Source organism: Centropristis striata, chromosome 8, assembly GCF_030273125.1.
Source record: "Centropristis striata isolate RG_2023a ecotype Rhode Island chromosome 8, C.striata_1.0, whole genome shotgun sequence".
Classification (NCBI taxonomy): domain Eukaryota; kingdom Metazoa; phylum Chordata; class Actinopteri; order Perciformes; family Serranidae; genus Centropristis; species Centropristis striata.
This window is the reverse complement of record NC_081524.1, coordinates 13,537,797-13,559,187: the sequence shown is the minus strand read 5'-3', so window position 1 is coordinate 13,559,187 and position 21,391 is coordinate 13,537,797. Positions and strand designations below refer to the sequence as shown.

Genomic DNA, 21,391 nt, shown 5'->3' with positions numbered 1-21,391 from the left:
AATTCTTTTTTATTAAAAAAAAACACATTTACATAAAGCATGTGCACACAGTCTGATGGATCATACCAGGGGTACATATACAAAGTAAAAATAAATAATAATAAAAATACACAAGCAAACAGTGCCCTATAAATCTTATTTATTTATTTTATAAAAACCCATTCACCTAGAGCATGTACCTCATTTATACAGTCTATGGCATGTACTCACAAATGTGTTCATACAAGCGATACATATACAAAGTAAAAATATATATTAATGAAATAAAGAGAAACTATTTAATTTAAAATAGCACAGATCTATCAGTAGTCCATTACACATGTCAAACAAACTGCCTCCTTATTTGTAAGGGTTTTCATTTAAGGAAAAAAAAGTCTAAAATGTGTTAATGTGGAATTACAACTGTAAAACATTTTACAAACATTTAATTTTCCTTAATATTGTCTTCAAAACTTAAAAATCTTTATCCTGAAATTGAAATGTTAACCCATTTTTTTTCTTATAAAATGTTGAACAGCCACCCAAAATATTGTGGTTTACATACAGCGATGAAACAAATGAGGTGTTGTGTTTCTTTTTCTAGTTCACAGAACGTGAAAAGGATACATTGATTCCAAAGTGGGTTTTTGCAGGATTATTAGAAGACAAAGATTTTCAGTCTTCCAATCATATATTCTGGGTAATACCAACTTTTGACTGAAGTAGAAACTGTACAACAACATTCAGCCAAGGAAACATATCAGAAGACTCTTTGGCAAATGGAGAATACAATGTCTGTTAAACCAGATTTCATTTGGCACTGTAGCTGCTCAGCTAGCAGAATGTGAGTCATCCTTAATCTAACCACACAGACGCTCATTTAAAGATGCAACTGAGTTTAAGCAGGTTTTTTTTGCACAATATAGTGAATACAGAAATTAATTCAGTTTTTCTAATGAATAAAATAACCAGCTCTTTGCCATTCATGGCATCATCACTGTGTTTCATGTTGGTTTTATGACTGACAGCGTTCAATAAAAAGGTAAAAATCACAGATCTAATGCTCTTTGACTCTTTATGGGCATCAACACAAATGTAATTCCCTAACAGGTGTCATATGGCCATTCTTGAACTTGTTTGGTATAATTCTGACTACTGACACTACTGAATTGTCCTTATTCATCTTTCCGCTAACATTTGCAAAAAGATTGAAATTGCAAAACAGCTGTAATGACAACGAATGAAGTATTCATTATTCATTAATCATTTATTTTAAACAAAAAGAAACAGGAGCAAAAAAAGTGAAATACATACATTTATTACATTATTATAATAAATAAGATAAAAAATAAATACATTTGTCTGGATTTAACATGTGTGTACACATTCTTTTTACATCAAAAGCAGAACCTGTGGATCGACAGATGTTGAACAAAGAAGAACTAAGAACTCCTGCAATAAACTTACAATTATAGGAGATTTATTGGGAACAATTTTTCGGTTCAGAGACCTTCACAGGTTTCTATTAATCTGGACATGACAGTTTTTCTCCATTATAACTACATGGATTTCAAACTAAGTACAATGTGCATCTTACATATGATGATTTCTGCCTATTTATATTGTAGGTTGATGGTACCATGATGTGATTATGTAAAATGCATGTATATATGATGTGTGACATGACTGGTCCACTTGGATCTCTCCAACTGTCTAGATAATTAATAACATGAAGAAGGTCTCTGCCACAAAATGTTCACCAAAAATGTCCTATAATGTGTGTAATAGACAGTGCGAGTTCTTTGTTCAGTGACTGAGAAATGTTTTCCTATTGTCTGTTTGGACATGTGCATTATTGACTAGAAAGAAGGTAGTGCTGGAGACGAGGGGGGAGAGGCAGTTTGCCTATTTGATTCTGCCTTTGTTGCCCTAAAAACTGCCGAATTGACAGCCCACATAAAGCCATCAGAGCTGGAGGATCACCTGGGAAGCAGAGAGAAAGAAAAACTCTGTTAGTTCATGTGTTTAAATGATCAACATAAATTGAATCAAAGCAGATTTGTGTAAAATCCTGATACTTACGCGTGGCACCGTTCAAGTATCGTAGTCGTATGCTGGCTCCTCCTCTCACGCTGCTCACTGCTGGGAACAGCTCCTCTCCACGAGGGAGGCCTTGGAAAGCTACGCCGAGGAAACTTCCATCAACAACGAATCCCAGAGTCCCTGCATCAGCGTCCAGGACTAACAGGACGCGCTCAGGGATGAGGAGAGGTGTCTGTGCAACCTTTGTGCCTAATGAAGTGGAAGACTTTGTCCTAAAATCCTGCACAGCCTCCGAGTGGCACCTCCTCTTCTTCCCGGGGTAAAGTCCCAGACTCTGTCCAGCGTGCCACAGCTGATTGGTCTTGAGCTCCCAGCCCCAGGACTGTGAGTCTCCACCAATCAGCACGTTGTACCCTGATGCCTGCAGAGGGCCTCGCCGCGTGCAAACCCCCATCACGGCATGACTCCCTCTGTGGTCCGGGCTCCACAGAACCTCCCAGACGTGAAGCCCACTCTTCACCCCCTCCTCTGCCCTCACACCATCACTGCTCAGCTCAACGGGTGAGCGTGTCACTTCCTGTTTGCAGTCAGACAGCAGGAAGTGAGGAGAGCGGTGGACTGAGCTCCAGTGTGAGCGACTGTCTGCCGGAGCGACCGGCGAGGAGTTCAGAGTGACAGCGAGGCGAGAGGATGTCGAGACAGCCAGTAGCGGGAAAGCTGACGAAGAAGAGGGAGAGCTGTCGTCTTCTCTGCTGTACAGCCAAACTGACAGTGAGACACCCATCGCTACAATCGGCCTGCAGGGCTGAACACAAGCAAGGGGTCGTCAGAGAACAACTGTGGGGAAGACAGACGACAAAACATTAGTTAACACACTGGAAAACAAAAGATTTCAATTTGCACTCGGACAAGAGCAACACAATTTATGATTTTACATAGATTACATTACATTACATTACATTACATGTCATTTAGCAGACGCTTTTGTCCAAAGCGACTTACAATAAGTGCATTCAACCTGATGGTACTAGACATAGACCACAGGAATCAAGTAAGTACAGAACTTTAAGAGCTAACTGTCATCGCTACAGGAGTGCTATATGTTAAAGAAGAAAAGAATAGAAAAGAAGAAGAAGAAGAGCAATTTTTTTTTTTTTTTTTTTAATATATATATGTGTTAGGTGACCATGGCTTAACCAAGGTATTGTTGGAAGAGATAGGTCTTCAGCCTGCGGCAGAAGATGTACAGGCTGTCTGAGGTCCTGATGTCGGTGGGGAGCTCGTTCCACCATTTGGGAGCCAAGACAGAGAAAAGTCTGGAGGTGGTTTTGAGGCGAGTTGACCCACGCAGGGTGGGAGTCGCCAGCTGTTTGGCTGATGCAGAGCGGAGAGGACGGGCAGGGGTGTAGAGTTTGACAAGGTCCTGGATGTAAGTAGGACCTGAACCATTAGCAGCAGAGTACGCCAGAGCTAGAGTCTTGAAGCGTATCCGCGCAGCCACTGGTAGCCAGTGGAGGGAGCGGAGGAGGGGTGTTGTGTGTGAAAATTTGGGAAGATTGAAGACCAATCGAGCAGCTGCATTCTGGATGAGTTGCAGAGGTCGGATGGCTTTGGCAGGCAGACCTGCCATGAGGGAGTTGCAGTAGGATATAGATTACATATGTCCCCTCATCGCAGACATTTCTTCAACCGCGCTCTCTCCCCTCTGTGTCTCAAATGTAAAACTGAAGTGGGAACCTTAACTCACTGTTTCTGGTCTTGTCATAAACTTCAAATATATTGGGCTGAAATCATAAGTGAATTGGAGAGAAGTTTTCATATTAACATAGAAATGGACCCCATTTCCCTGATTCTAGGTCTTCCAAGTGACTATTTGAAAACAGCAGTCAACAAAAGATTGTACAATATTCTAACGTTTGCAGCTAGGAAAAATATCCTTTTGCAGTGGGTCAGAGTTCCTTCTGTCTGTGCTTGGCGCAAAATAATTTTTGATCTGATCCCTTTAGAATATCTTACCAAGGTCATAGATCACAGTGTAGATCAGTTCTACAGAGTGTGGCGCCCATTTTTGGACTATATCGGACCGGGCCTTTCCTCCACTCTATTAAAAGGTCTGATGTGCACCCACCACCTTGTGTATAATGCCATATGTTCATCTTTTATGTAAGAGCTGTCATGCTTTGTGTTTGTTTTGTTGTAGTGTCTAGTTTTGTAGACAATTTTGTTTTGTTGAATGGAAACAAAAACTGCAATAAAAACAATGAAGAAAAAAAAACACACTGGAAAACTCCTGAAGACCTTCAGCTCTTCAGAGAGCATCTTCTCTCCTAGACCACACGATAGTTCTACTCCTTAAAGAATTGTCACTAGCACTTATTGACGCACTAATAGCTCTTATTGCAGTATACCTTGATTGTTTGCTTTTACTCTTCCCGTAAATTGCTTTGGATAAAAGCGTCTGCTAAATGACTAAATGTAAATGTAAATAAAATATTTAAATTCAGCTCCAGTCAGTTTAGTTTACAGTTTGTTTCTAGTTAAGAAAATACAGAGAAAACATGGGAACCCTTTAGTGACATCTGATCAAATGCAAGGCCACATTATGTAAGAGATAAAATGGTGATTGTAGCAGAACCCCCCCTCCTTTTCCCACTAATCCACCAAAAATATCATTATTATGATTATTTTATCTTAATTCTATTTTTGTTGTTCTCTGCCCAATAAATAAAATGTTTGTTAAATGATTAAAATCACTGGAGAAAAAACTGAAAACAAATATACAGAGAAACAATTAAACTCCATGATGTTGGGTAGTTTCTATATTAACAATGTTAGTTACCTTTTAGGCATATACAGTCGGCCTTTTAATGATAATAATCTTCATGTTTGATTCATCTGTTTTAGTTATACAAGCTAGAATAGGGGGAAAGTAAAGTAAGTAAGCGTAAAGTAGGAAATGTTCAGGTTATGTAGAGTAAAAAAGAGTTAAAAATTTGATTCAAGAAGCAGACAACAAAGTAAAAAAAAAGGAGATATGTAAAGATAGCTTAAATTATGTGACATTAATAAAGATTAAGATATTAAAAGTCAAATGTGGTCTAGGCAAGCGGTGCAGAATAACTAAAGTAAAGTTGAATCAAGTAAAGTAGAATAAGCTATAGTGGAGTACAGTAAAGTAAAACAGTCCTGTAGAGCAGTAGTTCTCAACCTTCTTGAGTCGCGACCCCCAATTTAACATGCATGTTGTCCGCGACCCCCACTCACTGAACAGAATCTCGAATCTCGAGAATCTCGTGCACATGCACCGTACAGATCACCCAAAAACAAAAACAAAATGACTAAAAAAAGGAAACAAAATGACCAAAAAAGACACAAAATGACCAGAAAAGACAAAAAATGACCAAAAAAGGAAACAAAATGACCAAAAAAGACACAAAATTACAAAAAAACAAACACAAAATGACCAAAAAAAGACATTAAGTGACCAAAAACACATTAACACATGAACACTTTAACACAGTGGAGACAGAGCTGACTTCCAAAATGATTTGGCGACCCCCAGAAATCATCTCATGACCCCAATTGGGGTCCCGACCCCAAGGTTGAGAATAGCTGCTGTAGAGGACACTAAGTAAAGTAGTAAAACGATGAGAGTATAACTGAATAAAATTAATTCGACAGAGGAATAGATAAAAGTGAAGCAGAGTAAACGAGTAAGGAAGAGTGAAGTAGCCTACAGTAGAGTACAGAAAACAAAGTTAGGTCAGTGGTGGTTGAATAACAGTCCTTTACTTGAGTAGAAATAGGAAAACCATGCTGTAAAAAATATTATATTAAAAGCTTTGCATTCAAAACTGTTATTGAGTAAAAGTATGCAACTAGTGTAAAAAAGAAAAAACAACAACACTATTCACACTGAACATAATGCATAGGCCTAACTATTATTATTATTATTATTATTACTACCTATTATGCTACGGGTTTGTTAATACTAGTAATAGTCGGTTTATGTCACATACATGGAATACAGTGAATGATAAAGATTAAGATATTAAAAGTCAAATGTGGTCTAGGCAAGCGGTGCAGAAAAACTAAAGTAAAGTTGAATCAAGTAAAGTAGAATAAGCTATAGTGGAGTACAGTAAAGTAAAAAAAGTAAAGTAGTAAAACTGTGAGAGAATAACTGAATAAAATAAAGTAGACAGGAGTAGATAAAAGTAGAGTAAAAGAGTAAGGAAGAGTGAAGTACAGTGAAGTACAGAAAACAAAGTTAGGTCAGTGGTGGTTTAATAACAGTCCTTTACTTGAGTAGAAATAGGAAAACCATGCTGTAAAAAATATTATATTAAAAGCTTTGCATTCAAAACTGTTATTGAGTAAAAGTATGCAACTAGTGTACAAAAGAAAAAACAACAACACTATTCAGACTGAACATAAGATAGGCCTACCTATTATTATTATTATTACTACCTATTATGCTACGGGTTTGTTAATACTAGTAATAGTCGGTTTATGTCACATACATGGAATACAGTGAATGTTACAATATTTCCATCTGCATTTGAAATAAAAGGGATCTTTAAATTGAAATACTTCCCTATACATGCACCTTAAAATGGTCCTGACGTATACACTTGAGCAAATTAACTTAATTTTCACCACTGGGTGGTAGAGAAGAATAAGGTAAGATACAGAAACATGATCAGAAAAGAGTGAAGTGAAGCCAAAACTGAGCGCATTAATAAACAAACGATAGAAAATCCCCACGTGCACACATTTAAAGATGACTCAGGTTATTTCACCTGTTGGAGCAGCTCAGTGAAAGCAAAAAGTGCCCAATAAATATTTAAATCTTACCAGCTGTTTTTGCTGAATCCTTCTCTGTGCTGGTTAAACGCAGGCTGTTTCCAGTCATCCTCAAACCGTGTGTTTATAACACACACTCTTATCAGGCATTTCTGCGTCACACCGCGGCTCGGGAACGTAACCGCTCCGGTGTTTTGATTATTTTTTTGGGGACGACCTCCGAGACGGGGACAGCACAGTCCAACACTGACGCCACACAGAGCTGCAGAGACAAGGACGAGAGATCACATGACGTGTTTGTAAAGTGAAATCATGGTGATATCCTATATGATAAATACTGAAGATGATCATATCCAGTGTCTTAAATTATAGCCTAATAGATGCAATACGGATCTATCATCAAATTACGTCTTCCCCTCTTGCTTTTTCTTTTATCGCGTTCTGTAATGAATGTAAACAAAAATGGCGAAACATAGGAAAAGGATCAAACTCGGGCTTTTATAAAGCAAAAAGAGAAAAATAAAATAGAAGCCAAATCGACTCATTATTCCGGAGAGCGCATGCGCATTAGGAGGAACGTAGAAAAACGGTGATTTAAGCCCAAGACGCTGTCTTGCAGACCAGAGGTTCTCTTCCTTGGTAACCGTTGCTAGACTTGACAAGTTTTTTCCTACCCGGTATGTTGATGCCGTTTTTTCGGTTTAAAAAATATTCCAGATTAAAATTTGGGAAATACCAGTTTAAATATATCAGCGATAAGTAGACACTTCGCATTTAAAAGCTCCATTTACGATATAGAATTTGTTGATGGAGTTTTTTTTAATGAAGAGGACGTTAAAATCGGGTGGCAGCAGCACACAGGGACAACGATGTTCTTGCACAGCAGGGTGAGTCAATGTGTTGTTTTGTTTAAACAAACATTTAAATATAGTTATGATTAGGGGTCTCAAACTCAAATTACCTGGGGCCGCTGGAGGCAGTATCAAATGACCAAAAAAAGACACAAAATGACAGGAGAAAAAACTAAATTACTTAAAAAAGACACAAAATGGCAAAACAAAGACACAAAATTACAAAAAAAAAGACACAAAATGAATGAAAAAACATTAAATTACTTATAAGAGACACAAAATGACTAAAAAGAGACAAAATGTCCCAAAAAGACACAAAATGACCCAAGAAGACACAAAATGACAGAAGAAAACCTAAATTACTTAAAAAAGAAACAAAAGGACCCAAAAAGACACAGAATTACCAAAAAAGACACAAAATTATAAAAAAAAGACACAAAATTACCAAAAAAGACACAAAATTATTTTAAAAAGACATAATTATTTAAAAAAAGACACATAATTACCAAAAAAGACAAAAATTATTTAAAAAAGACACACAATTATTAAAAAAGACACAAAATTACCAAAAAAGACACATAATTACCAAAAAAGACAAAAATTATTTAAAAAAGACACACAATTATTAAAAAAAGACACACAGTTATTAAAAAAAGACACAAAATTACCAAAAAAAAGTAATTAAAGGGACCTTCCACACACAACACGGTAAAGTGCCATTCATATAAAACTCACATTTAACTTTGATATCAAGGTGGGGGCCACAAAATATCATCACGAGGGCCACAATTGGCCCGCGGGTTGCGAGTTTGAGACGTTGTAGCGTCTGAAACGTTAAGCATAATGCCGCCAGCAACAAGTGCTGAGGTTAGCATAACAAGCTAGCAGGGAGTCAGTAAAACTGGCGGAGCTGGAAAGTTCAGGGGCACATTGGTCCATTACAACAGCAATGGAGACATACTAACGTCTGTCAGGGAAGGCAGCATGATGCCCTCAAATAGCCGCCATTTTGGATTGGGTGAAAGGCAGGTGTGTTACACCTTTTCCACCTTATTTGGGTAGCGCTACTGTAAAAAATGGCGTTATTATGGATCCCACTGCAGTTCTGAACAAGACCTGCCTTGCAATGCTATGATTGGTCAGGACCGTGCATCACATCCTTCTGGTTTAACTCTTTGTGGATTAACGTTTAAAACGTAAAAAAAAACAAAAACATGGACTTTGTTGTTGTTTTCTCAACTGGCTGGTTAGCTCAGGCTGGAAGTTATAGGGCTACCAAACTCATCACTGCGGGTTAGAGACCTCGTGCGGAGGAGAAACTATTGTTTAGTTCAATTCAGCGTGGATAGTTGGGGAAATGGTTATGGTTGTTGATCAGTTGGTTAGTTAGTTAACTAATGTCGGGTGAAGAAGGTAACTTTAGGGTTAGAGTTTTTTGCTAGCGTCTTCCAAAGGTGACAAGAACATCCAATGCAGCAACATGACACTGTGACGCAGGACGTAAGGAACGCCGTGTCATAGGGTGTGACTACAGGCGAGCTGGTGGAAGGAGCAGTAACCTAGTTCCTCCTAGTGACAACTTTGTTTTTAAAACGTATGCTGTATATTGAGGGATAGTTCAATAGTATTTTAGACGCCTAAAAAGTGTGTTATTCTGTTGTTGTGTGACTTAAAACAAGCCAACCTGCAAGGTAAAATCAGTGTTATTGTCAATGGAATCTGGTATGTTTGAAGAGAGTATAGATAACTAGGAGATGTTATAAATATACTGTACACTTAAATAGATTTTTTTTCATACAAGCCTTTATTTAGGTGGCTAAAACATTTTGCAACCATGTCATGTTAGCAACTGGGTCAATTATTAACACAATTTAAATGAACTAATAAAACTCTTTTGACTAACTGAGGGAAGTGATCAAACAGAAGTGCTGCCCATTAAAGCGGAAGTTAGACAACTATTTACTTCCGTATTTAATAAATAAGTATGAGAATTGTACTTATTAATACACAGAAGTTTGACTTCAATCCATTTACAATACCTGTATCTTCTGCAGTTCTTCCACATTTATCGTCTATAGAAAGCATTACAGAAAACAACTGTAAACTCCCTGCCCATATCTTGACCCTAAAACCCTGAGAGCCTCCACACACCACATTAAATGAACAGAACAATGACGGGGACTAGACTGAGCGTAAAGAAATTAAAGCACTCTATGCCCTGTAGTGTAACATGGCATTAAACCATCCATGCAGCATTTGTAATGCCCCACAACACCCTAAATAAAGGCCAACAAGTCAGTTTTGTTGTTTCTGTTTGTCTTTTCTGATTAGTACTCCAATCGTCTCCTCTCCCTGTTTTGTGTGAGTAGTGAACAAGGTTAGTGTGTTCACGCTGTTCAGCCTTGTGATTGCTGCAGCCATGACTGAGGGCTGCAATGCCCACAAGAATGAAAGTAGGTCATGTACAGTAGGCATACAGAAATATGTATAAGAACTCCTGGAACATTAATACCTGAAGTATAATAGATTTAGGTGAGTTATCTTATTGTCAGTGAATTAGCTGAATTAGATCTTGATGACACAAAACTTCACGTTCCTGCATGAACACTTCGATTAGCTGCCTTTGGTTTTGTTACATAATGTCTTTGTACAACTTTAAATGACTAATTGTAATAATGCATGGCCACGTTTCAAACATTACAGATGAAAAGCAAAGTGCAGATTTGTGAACATGTTAGAGGAACATATAAGAAAAAGACAAGTAAACTCAAAAGATTAATGTGAGTTGAGGAAGTTCATCAGCACACTGAAAAACAAAACTCCTGTAGGTGATGCAGTCATAAAATAATTTGTCTTATTTTATATTACATGTCGAATATAATTAAATGTCCCAATTATTTTATTTCTTTCCGTCCTGTGCCAAAAAAGTTCAGCTTATTATCCTATCCTGCTGTATTTTCAATAATAACCTCACTTTTACAATGAAATATAATTCATTAAAATGAATAAAGGTAAGAAAGTCCAAAAATACTCACACAGCTTTCACATCCAAGTCTTCAGACCTTTATTGTCCAGAACAAAAGTTACAAGTTACTGACTAATACATTTAGTACAATATATAGTTATGGAGAAATCAAAGTAAATATTAATTAAATAGTCCTGACTGGTTTGTCAGACTTTAGAGACAAAGTTAGTTTATTAAAAATTAAGCAACCATCCCTGTTGTTGATTGTCTTAACACCAGAATATTTCATGATTTAGTCAAATAATTTCATGGAAAATTAGCTATTTTAAATCATCACAATGTGTACAGTACAATATGAAATGAAAGAGATATTTTAAAACTATTTTCTTTAAACTTTAATAATAGCTTACATTTAATAGATTTACCATGGCAACATATATTTTTTTGTTGATATTTTATACCACATATCAGTCTCCTCAAGAATTATGTGCAGCTCTTTTCCTATGAAGAACTATTTGACTCCACATAAAAACCTCATTGATTTGATCATCTGCCATTCTGTTGAGACGTTTCCAGAGTCGGATCATTTTACATCTTGGCTTGTATGACAAATGTTTCAGTGAAAGTGGCAGGCAGCCTTAACCTGTTGGCACCAACTCATGGCCTAGAGTTAAAAAACAAAAATGAAAACAAAGTTACACAAAGAGGTGCAGGCGTGTCCAGCTCCACTTTTGTCAGTTAACAAGGTGTATAATCTGGGCACAATGTAAGGCAGAATGTGCCAACTGCGTCTGCGTCGGTCTGAAAATAATAATAACAATTGCACTGTGTTGTGCTGTGCTTTGTTCCAGGTGTAAGATGGGCTCCTATATCTTCATTGACAGAAATGCATTAATGCAGGGACGTCTATGAGTTGCACAGGCATCAAAAATAGAAAGACTTGTTTGTATCTTTGTAGGCCTTTTTTATCTCTACACAGTATGTTCCTCAATTTATTACACAGAGGGCTTAAAAAAAAATAATTCTACTTTTTTTTTTAATGTTACTTTGATCTTGTCTCTCACCAGCAGTGTTCTTCTTGTACTTGTAGTAAATCAGCCCAGCAACCAAAAACACCAGACCCAGCAGTAGCCCTGCTGTCCCAATGGCCATCTTGTTGTTCTGTAGCTCAGGTGCTGGGTCTAAAAACACATATTGAAAACACAAAATCTTCTTTATTCAAATTAAGATTTGCTATGGAAAATCTCAGATTACTAGTAATACCTCATTACTTGTGTTTTGAAATCTAATTTGTTATTCTACCACACTTGTCCACATGCACACTCTCTTACCCCAGTCATAAAGCCCCGGCTCCTTAAGGCTGGCGTGTTCCACCTTACAGGTGATTTTCTCTCCAGGTTCGGGTGTAAACTCCAGGTAGGAGTGGATTTGGTAAAGCCAGTTGCCATTGGGTAGTTCCTCAGTGGACGTCACGTCAGATATCACCTCCTTTCCGTTCCTTAGCCACGTCACTCTGATTTGTTTCGGATAAAACTTGTACACACTGCAGACCAGCATGTTGGGATGTTGGCTACCTGCTGCCTCAACTGACCTCACTCTGGCAGAGGCCTCAGATTTGGAAAATATCCCTTAGACAGAACAAGTTGGCATGAAAAATTACATTTTTTAAGTATTATGCACACATTATATTATTATCTAAATATTTGTATTTTTTACTACTCCTTACACATTTGTATGCTTTAGAAATTTAACTTATTTTACCACAAATGATAAATAACTACACCATATTTTGCAGGCTCTAAGCTAAAGCCGTACCAGAGTTTCAACACATAATCACCTGCTTTTGATTGGAGATCAAATGCCAACAATGCGTGGGCTTTGCATCTCTCTTCATTCTTCTTTTCTTCCTTTGGGCGAAAAGGGCTTTTGTTGAGGCTATCTGCAATATTTTTGGTATTTTCTGTGTAGCCGATATATTTTCCCAAAGTGCTGTTGTATTGCATCAGAAGCAGCTTATTGAAGTACAGTTGCTCCACATAAAAAGTGTCATTTGGCGAAGTAAACTGGCAGCGGAGCAAAGCGTGCAAAAAAAGAGCATCTGTAACATAGAGAGAACAAGTTACCTGTTATTCCTGTTATAATTATACTTGGTCATTATGATCTACGACATGTTTTAACAATATTTGTCTTTCTGGTCAATGTGCTGTTTTGTAAAGCAACATAAATAAACAATGAGAGTTTCTATTTTAATGTCACTTACCTGCTCTTAAAAATAACAGGAGCAGAAGCAGCAGTGGATAGAAGCTGCCATTACACATGGTGGCAAATGAGAAAAGACAAAACATAATTGTAGGAGAATTTCTCTTGCACTGAAAACATGAGGAAGTACAGCAGCCAATGTTTTTATAAGCAGGTGTGGCACATTTTGAGGTGTGTGTTGAAGTTGAAATAATCTGACTCCACTGCTCATTCACCTTTATTCCGTCCAATTTCATATAAATAATGTGATCTCAGTATTGATAGATGAACTTCTAGTTTTGTAGTCGGGTGAAGAAAATCTTTTGATATACTGTTTAGTAAGTGAAATTTAAACTGTAAAGACTAACCAAAGGTGTCAGATAAATGCAGTGGAATACATAGTATTTCCCTCTGAAATGTAGTATATTCCACACTGGATTATACTTGAGGACTGGAAAATTATAAACCATCATCATGTCTGTTCTTGGCTGGGGAGGTGATCAGTAATCAAATATATATTTTCAATGATGCAAAGTAAAAAATATTAATGCATACCATCATCTTTAAGATATGCATTTGTAGTGTATGAAAGAGCTCTATAATTAAATTGCCAAATCATATCAAAGTTGTTATAAATTTAACTGATTGTGTTAAATGGGCATATGATATAGTCTCATATTGATTACAGCCCCCCTGAATTAAATTGAATCAAAATCATTTTCCCTGAAGACTGAAACAAGATCATAATAAATGGTGAGGAAATTTATGATTTACATCCGTAATTTATATTTGAGACCTCAATATCAAAGTCACAAAAAGCAGTGAGACGTGTTTAAGGGTTATGTTTGCATAAGCACTTTAATACCACGGAAGACAAACAGAAAGAAGAATACATGAATTTAAAATATTAATTTTGACAGTGAGGCCCTTTCCGCATTCAGTGTGGAAATACAAAACACTTTATATAATTACAGCATATCTTTCCAGTTTGTTTGTATTTCCTCTTGTGTGTGTTTAGGAACTATTTGTTTGGAAAGTGTACATTTTGCACAGGTAGACTATTCATTTAACTGGTTCTTGAATGAGCTACAACAAACCTGATATTCATTCATCTCAGGAAACCAAATCATTTTAAGAGGATAATATGTGCATTTCAAAATTCTTGCATATTAACATCATCAATTTCATGTGTATAATCTCCCTAAAACAGAGAAATTACTGTCCATGGTGTCCCTTCACCATTAAAAATGTCCCAGCTGCGACTCCCAACAAGCCCACAGTCAGGCCCACTCCACAGTACACGTCTAGTCCAACACTGTGAGGACGGTTCGATGTCGGTTCTGTGGAGAAAATAGGAGAACATGAGAAAATATTTGCAGACACAGGGGAGTATTTTACAACAAATATTGTATTATAAAGTGGCTTCATAAGATAAAACAATCACCCCAGATCTTTGTTTTAGGCCTGTCCAGGGCTAAGTGCTCCACAGTGCAGCTGTATATGTCCCCCTCCCTCGGCGTGAATGTCAGGGTGGAGAACTGGTGGAAGGTTTGATCATTGTTGGGATAATATCGACTGAGTGACACCCCCTCCAACACCTGTTGACCATTTCTGGTCCAGGTGACTTTGATGTGAGGTGGATAGAAATGATTCACGAAGCAGACGAGGCTGTTCTCAACGCCCAGCTGGACATCGTCTGCAGGGTAGAGGACGTTCTCAGGGGGATCTTTAGAGGGACAAAAGATAAACACCTTCATCAGCATTTTATTAATCACATCACTAGAGAGAGAAGTATTGAGGTTCATTCACCTGTTTCTTCTGGGGGACCTCTTTCTTCCAGTTTGAAGTATTCCACAGCTGCTTTACATACGGTCCTGCCTTTCTTGACATTCTTTAATATATGCGCTGTGTCAAATATTTCACTTGGGTCATCCACAATAAATCTGGGCACAGTGTACACAATCTCCTCTCTGTCAAAATCCACGTATAAAATCTCTTCAGCATCCAACTCAAAATGAACTTCAGTTGTGCCATTCTCAAAGCAGCCCCCAACATAGAGAACTTCATGAGGAACTGAAAAACAACACAGTGGAAATGAGGGAAATTACAAATGTATTGGTAGAACCTGGCGTGACAAGAAACAGTTGTCTTGGTGCTGTTTTTATTTCCTTTCATGACATTTGATTCTCTACAGAAACTTAAAAACTTTTAATACAATCGAATAAAATATGTAAATGAGTACATTTGAAACTCTTACTTTGTGAGAAGGCACAGTAGCTGTTGATCATCAGGATGACGAGAGCCGTGAGCTTCATGTCTGGGCTGCAGGTCTTCATCACTGTAGTCTGTTTGTCGGAACAAATACTTTATCTCTTTAACCAATCTGCACTACAATGAATAATTAAATGACTTTGTCATGTGCAAAACAGAGAAACTGAAGAACGATAGATTGAAATTGTAGTTGTCAGAAGCACTGCACTGTTATAAATGATGCATGTGGTAGAAATGATTGCTTCCTTGTTGATGGGAATACAGAAGTTTAACCTGTTTTACAGGACCGAGCTTTTCTAAATTTGGCAACACTTATGAAATGACAGTACATAAGCACTGCAGGTATTTATTTAACCAGCCTTGTTTTTGTTTTGCTTTTATCTGATGGAATGCCATAATCTACTGCAGTCATTCCCAACCTTTTTGGCTTGTGAAGTATAAGTTAATCACAACCCCTTATCACAGGCTACTTTCAGGTGCCAAAAGACGATAAACCATTGACAATCTTGCAGTGAAAAAAAAAGGATACATTTGTGAAGCAAAGGTGGGTTACAAAGGTTTCATTGTTTACTGGTGTGTGCCATACATACAGGAGACTGGTGCCCTATTTATTTAAGACAAACTTCTGGTAAAGGAGTTGGAACCACTGCTATGATCTGGAACCAAAGTGAAAAAAGAGAAAAACAAAAAAGAAATACAGCACCAGAAAGACTGAAAAAAAGGACAATTGAAGTAAAAAATACTACTTCAGTTACAGGCATATAAAAAGGGACCAAATTTCATCATGCACTAAATTACAATTTCATCAAAGTTGTGTATTCCCTCAAATAAATAATGAAAAGGTACAAAATGCAACCACACAGAGTAACATTAACATTATTTTAACATAACATCTCTGCCAGTTTTTTTTTAACATCATAAGTAATTCTCCATGTTGGACTGCAGGTGGCGATGGAGGTTCATAATTGAGAGTAGGAAGAGCAGAAAAAAGTTTGACTTCCACTTCTGCAGCTCTTCCACATCTATTGGGTGCGTAGAACACTTTACAGAAAAAATGACAATTGTAAACTACCTGCCTACCTGTAACCCGACCAGCCTAAGAGCCTCCACAACCCACATTAAATGAACATAATAATGAGGGGAAGTTAACTGAGGATTAGGAAATTAAAGCACTCCATGCCCTGTAGTGTAACATGTGTTACGACCCGGCTCGATTTTGAGAGCAGTAACATGTGAAAAGGGTATAGAAATGAAGGTGGAACGTAACACTGGGAGGCTCTGGTTAAATCAGGTTTTTATTAACCAGTAAGAGAAGCTTTTACAACAAAATCTAACAAAAAGAGGCTGTATGGGGCTGACAATATGCAATACAATATACAAATAAAATAAATTACCAGACTCTTGGCTTAAACAAAACTCTAACAAAAGGAGATCAGCACCCATAAGCTTTCACAAAACCAACGAAACAAACTAAGGTTTAACAGAGGATGTCCAAACTCTTGGTGTTCTTTAACAAACAAAGTTCTAAACTACAAAATTAACAAAGTGTCCAGGATAACACAATGTCTGAAACCCCTCAGACAGTCCAACAATACTGCAACACACACACTAATACAATACTCTTAATTTACATAAATTGAGACCATGCACATAAGACCAGGCAGCATTTGTAATGCCTAACAACACCCTAAATCAAAGACCAACAAGTCCATTTTGTTGCCTTATCTGCCTCGTACTCCAATCATCTTCCCTCCCTGTTTTGTGTGAGTAGTAAACAAGGTTAGTGTGTCCTCTGTCCCCCCTGTTCAGCCTTGTGATGGCTGCAGTCATGACTGAGGGCTGCAATGCCCACATGCATGAGAGTGGGTCATGCACACTAGGCATTCAGAAGAAAATGACAGTACTTTAAGGTTTTTACCAAAATTTGAGCTTTCAGGTTAGTTAATGTACCGTCTTATATGATGAACATTTTGTAGGTGTGTACAGTTAACATGAAAATATTGTCATGTCATTAAAGGATATATCAGGACACATGGATGTTACCATTGGATCTGATGAGTTTCCACAGGATTATCTGACATCAGATGTCTGTTTTGTATTTTAGTACAGTAAGACAGATTTATTATTGAGGAAGATAAAATTAAAATTTTCTGACAAACTAACAGACCAGCTGTTAAATGTATCTACTTAACACATTGGCACTAACACCCACCCTGCAAAATGCAAAATGCAAATTACAAGTGCATGTGTGTTTTACAGAGACTTCTCCAGCATTTGCAGATTTTTCATATCCCTGTATTGTCAAGTTGTTGACAAGTTTTTATCAGATTGTTGTTTGTCCTGTTAAAGAGTTAAAGAGGGTCGGGGGCAAGTGCTGATTATTATTTGTTCTATTCATATGATTAAATTTGATCAGGTCTCTCTTGAACTAATTCATAGGAGAAACTGAAAAGGCCAGACCTATAGTTTACTTGCCATCGGTATAATACAAAATGATTTAACAGTCCTGTCCAACTAGATCAGACCAAAACCATTAAGTCCTGAAGTATAATAGATTTAGGTTCATATTCCTGCATGAACAGTTTTATTAGCTGCCTTTGGTTTTGTTACATAATGCCTTTGTACAACTTTAAATGACAAATGTTGATAATGCTTAGCCTCTCTTGAAAACTAGAGTAACAGCAACATTACAGATTAAAAGCAAAGTGCAGATTTGTGAACATATTAAAGAAACAGATAAGAAAAACAAGTCAACTCAAAAGATAAATGTGAGTTGATTCTACATGAGGAAGTTCATCAGCACATTGAAAACAAAGCTCCTGGAGGTGATGCAGTCATAAAGATATTTGTCTTATTTTACATTACATGTCAAATATAATTTAATGTCCCAATTGTTTACTTGTTTTCCTGTAAAATCCTGTACTGAAAAAGGTTATCTCAATATATCATGCTGCTGTATATTTCAATAATTACCTCAGTTTTATAATGAAATATAACAATTAAAATGAAATAAAACTCAAAGTAAAATAAAAAAAGTCAAAAAATACTCAAACAACTTTGACATCCAAGTCTTCAGACCTTTATTGTCCAAAACAAGATTTAGAAATTACTGACTAATACATTTAGTACAATTCACAGTCATGGAGAAATCATAGTAAATATTAATCATATAAATAATGTCTTTTTTGTTGGACTTCGGAGATAAAGGTAGTTAATTAGAAATTAAGCAACCGTCCCTGTTATTGATTGCACACCAGAATATTTCATGATTTAGTTAAATAATTTCATGGAAAATTAGCCCTTTTATATCATCACAATGTGTACAGTACAAAATGAAATTCAAGAAATATATTGAAACTATTTTCTTCAAACTGTAACGATAGCTTATGTTTAATAGATTTAACATGGCAACATATTTTTTATGTAGATACTTCATACTACATATCAGCCTCCTCAAGTATTGCAGAACTATTTGACTCCATATAAAAACCTCATTTATTTGATCATCAAAAAAAAAATCTAACTTTATTTATATAGCGCTTTTCATACATAAAAATGCAACACAAAGTGCTTTACAAAAAAATAAAAAAAAATAAGAAAAAACAAACAATAAAAATGACAAAACCCACCCCTCCCTCCCCCACATACACATCTGTAAGTATACATACACAAACATGCACACACGCATTTAGTCATGCACGCACACAAATCAATCTGTTGAGACGTTTCCAGCGTCGGATCATTTTAGATATCAGCTTGTATGACAAATGCTTCAGTGAAAGTGGCAGGCAGCCTTAACCTGTTGGCACCAACTCATGGCCTAGAGTTAAAAAACAAAAGTGAGAACAAAGTTACACACATAGTTGATTTTGAGGCAGAAAAACTTGGTGTTGAGAAGTAAAAAAAAATCTTAAGTGTCTGATGCAGGCGTCCAGCTCCACTTTTGTCAGTTAACATGGCGTTTAATCTGGGCACCAAGTAAGGCACAAGGTGTCAACTGAGTTGGTCTAAAAATAACAATGACAATTGCACTGTGCTGTGCTGTGCTTTGTTTTGGGTGTAAGATGGGTTCCTAAACCTTCACTGACAGAACTGCATTAATACAGGGACGTCTATGAGTTTAACAGGCATCAAAAGTAGAAAGACTTGTTTGTGTCTTTGTAGGCCTTTTAAAAAAAATCTCTACACATTATGTTCCTTAGTTTATTACACTGAGGGCTTAAAAAAAAAAGAATTCTACTTTTTTTTTTAATGTTACTTTGATCTTGTCTCTCACCAGCAGTGTTCTTCTTGTACTTGTAGTAAATCAGCCCAGCAACCAAAAACACCAGACCCAGCAGTAGCCCTGCTGTCCCCATGGCCATCTTGTTGTTCTGTAGCTCAGGTGCTGGGTCTAAAAACACATATTGAAAACACAAAATCTTCTTTATTCAAATTAAGATTTGCCATGGAAAATGTCAGATTACTGGTAATACCTCGTTTCTTGTCTTTTTGAATTTGTTATTCTACCTCACTTGTCCACATGCACACTCTCTTACCCCAGTCATAAAGCCCCGGCTCCTTAAGGCTGGCGTGTTCCACCTTACAGGTGATTTTCTCTCCAGGTTCGGGTGTAAACTCCAGGTAGGAGTGGATTTGGTAAAGCCAGTTGCCATTGGGTAGTTCCTCAGTGGACGTCACGTCAGTTGTCACCTCCTTTCCGTTCCTTAGCCACGTCACTCTGATTTGTTTCGGATAAAAGTCGTACACACTGCAGACCAGCATGTTGGGATGTTGGCTACCTGCTGCCTCAACTGACCTCACTCTGGCAGAGGCCTCCGTTTTGGAAAATATCCCTTAGACAGAACATGTTGGCATGAAAAATATGATTTTTTTAAAAAGTATTATGCACCAATAACGCTTAGAGTTTCAGTAACACTTAGATCAAAGCCAGCAAGTATACTCTACATATATTTTATACATATTATACCAATTACTGTGTATTAATATAAGGCAGAAGGGAAGGTGTACAGGGAATACTGGCTAAAAAATAACATCAGAATAATAAATATCAAATAACAGTTTGAAAACAATGTTGTGAATGACAAGATTGCCACACCCTTAACCGTACCATGCTTTATTGTCTATTTTAATCCAAATGGGACTGTAATATACAAAATAAACATTGTGTTTAATTGGCTGAAATGACTCATACATGCTTTTTAAAGAAAGTTGGGAAAGACATACAATTTTTATTTTGTCCCATATAGCTCCACACAGTTGGTTAATTTTTTATTCTCAATTTATAATTACTTGACTTCTTTACTTGTACTTAAGCTAAAGCCAGAGTTTCATCACACAATTACCTGGTTTTGAAAGGATATCAAATGCAAATGATGTGTGGTCTTTGCATTTCTCTTCATTCTTTTTTTCTTCTTTTAGAAAAGAAGGGCTTTTGTTGAGGCTCTCAGCAACCTCTCTTGCCCTTTCTGTGTAGCCGATAAACTTTTCCGCAGTGCTGTTGTATTGCAGCTGAAGCACCTTGTTGAAGTAGAGTTCCTCCACATAAAAAGTGTCATTAGGCGAAGTCATCTGGCAGCGAAGCAAACCGTAACCAAAAAGAGCATCTGTACGATAAAGCCAACAAGTTACCTGTTATTCCTGTTATAAACTTAGTCATTATGATCTGCAACATGTTGTAGAAACAGAATATTTGTCCCTCTGTCTAGTCAATGTGCTATTTTGTACAGCAACCTTGTATATAATGAGAGCTTCTTATTTAATGTCACTTACCTGCTCTTGCAAATAACTGGAGCAGAAGCAGCAGTGAAAAGGTGTTGTAAGTACACATGGTGGAATATGAGAAAGACAAACTAAAATCATAGGTGGATTTTCTTTGCACTGAAAACAAGAGGAAGTACAGCCGCCAACGCTCAACAACATTTTTCTAAGTAGGTGTGGCACATTTGCCCCGTGTGAGACAAGTGTGTGTTGATGTTAAAGTAATCTGACACTACCTCTCACCAAGGTTATAATAGTTTTGGATTTTTCATTAGTTTTAGTTTTAGTTTTCCTTGTGAATTTTTGTTTTCAAATTCAGTTAGTTTTAGTTATTTTTTAGAGTGAGTTTGATAGTTTTAGTTTAGTTTTTATTTTTTGAAAATGCTTAGTTTTAGTTTAGTTTTTATTAGTTTTAGTGTTAGTTTTAGTTTTTTTGTAATGGTCTATGTGTTGGGTGCCAGATTCAAAGAGGTCATAA

General features: G+C 36.9%; 4 protein-coding genes across 6 annotated transcripts in view; all 4 read right to left on the bottom strand.

The window, feature by feature from the left end:
- The window catches only part of LOC131975696 (H-2 class II histocompatibility antigen, A-U alpha chain-like), a 46,221-nt gene that overhangs the window by 21,563 nt on the left and 3,267 nt on the right, over positions 1–21,391 (bottom strand). The gene's annotated exons all lie outside the window — the stretch shown is intronic.
- si:ch1073-228j22.2 (SPRY domain-containing SOCS box protein 4) lies at positions 98–7,347 on the bottom strand. Of its 3 annotated transcripts, none has more exons than XM_059338430.1 (3): positions 6,880–7,347; positions 2,062–2,859; positions 98–1,962 (listed from the first exon to the last, which is right to left on the bottom strand). In XM_059338430.1, exons 2-3 carry the CDS (start codon positions 2,804–2,806, stop codon positions 1,832–1,834), a joined length of 876 nt encoding a protein of 291 aa, XP_059194413.1. In that variant the 5' UTR covers positions 2,807–2,859; positions 6,880–7,347; the 3' UTR covers positions 98–1,831. The 3 variants fall into 3 exon arrangements, with proteins under 3 accessions (XP_059194413.1, XP_059194414.1, XP_059194412.1); XM_059338431.1 differs by having other exon boundaries at positions 2,062–2,827; XM_059338429.1 differs by lacking the exon at positions 6,880–7,347 and having other exon boundaries at positions 2,062–3,572.
- LOC131976200 (uncharacterized) lies at positions 11,190–20,943 on the bottom strand. Its single transcript, XM_059339122.1, has 12 exons — positions 20,926–20,943; positions 20,499–20,759; positions 19,692–19,988; positions 19,430–19,546; positions 14,692–14,955; positions 14,327–14,608; positions 14,161–14,222; positions 12,905–13,013; positions 12,472–12,742; positions 11,976–12,241; positions 11,709–11,825; positions 11,190–11,308 (listed from the first exon to the last, which is right to left on the bottom strand). The coding sequence occupies exons 2-12, from the start codon at positions 20,722–20,724 to the stop codon at positions 11,283–11,285; spliced, it is 2,037 nt and encodes a 678-aa protein (XP_059195105.1). The 5' UTR covers positions 20,725–20,759; positions 20,926–20,943; the 3' UTR covers positions 11,190–11,282.
- On the bottom strand, positions 14,098–15,364 carry LOC131975697 (H-2 class II histocompatibility antigen, A-U alpha chain-like). The gene is made up of 4 exons (XM_059338435.1): positions 15,140–15,364; positions 14,692–14,955; positions 14,327–14,608; positions 14,098–14,222 (listed from the first exon to the last, which is right to left on the bottom strand). The coding sequence occupies exons 1-4, from the start codon at positions 15,216–15,218 to the stop codon at positions 14,098–14,100; spliced, it is 750 nt and encodes a 249-aa protein (XP_059194418.1). The 5' UTR covers positions 15,219–15,364.

Excerpts from the sequence above, each read along its gene's own strand:
- LOC131975697 (XM_059338435.1), bottom strand. The coding sequence starts at position 15,218 with ATGAAGACCTGCAGCCCAGACATGAAGCTCACGGCTCTCGTCATCCTG. Across the intron at positions 14,956-15,139 it reads CTACTGTGCCTTCTCACAAA|TTCCTCATGAAGTTCTCTAT; the intron begins GTAAGAGTTTCA and ends GTTGTTTTTCAG. Across the intron at positions 14,223-14,326 it reads GCCTAAAACAAAGATCTGGG|AACCGACATCGAACCGTCCT; the intron begins GTGATTGTTTTA and ends TTTTCTCCACAG.
- si:ch1073-228j22.2 (XM_059338430.1), bottom strand. The coding sequence starts at position 2,806 with ATGGGTGTCTCACTGTCAGTTTGGCTGTACAGCAGAGAAGACGACAGC. Across the intron at positions 1,963-2,061 it reads ATACTTGAACGGTGCCACGC|GTGATCCTCCAGCTCTGATG; the intron begins GTAAGTATCAGG and ends TCTGCTTCCCAG.
- LOC131976200 (XM_059339122.1), bottom strand. The coding sequence starts at position 20,724 with ATGACTTCGCCTAATGACACTTTTTATGTGGAGGAACTCTACTTCAAC. Across the intron at positions 19,989-20,498 it reads TGATATCCTTTCAAAACCAG|GGATATTTTCCAAAACGGAG; the intron begins GTAATTGTGTGA and ends GTTCTGTCTAAG. Across the intron at positions 13,014-14,160 it reads ACTGTGGAGTGGGCCTGACT|TGCAAGAGAAATTCTCCTAC; the intron begins GTGGGCTTGTTG and ends TCATGTTTTCAG.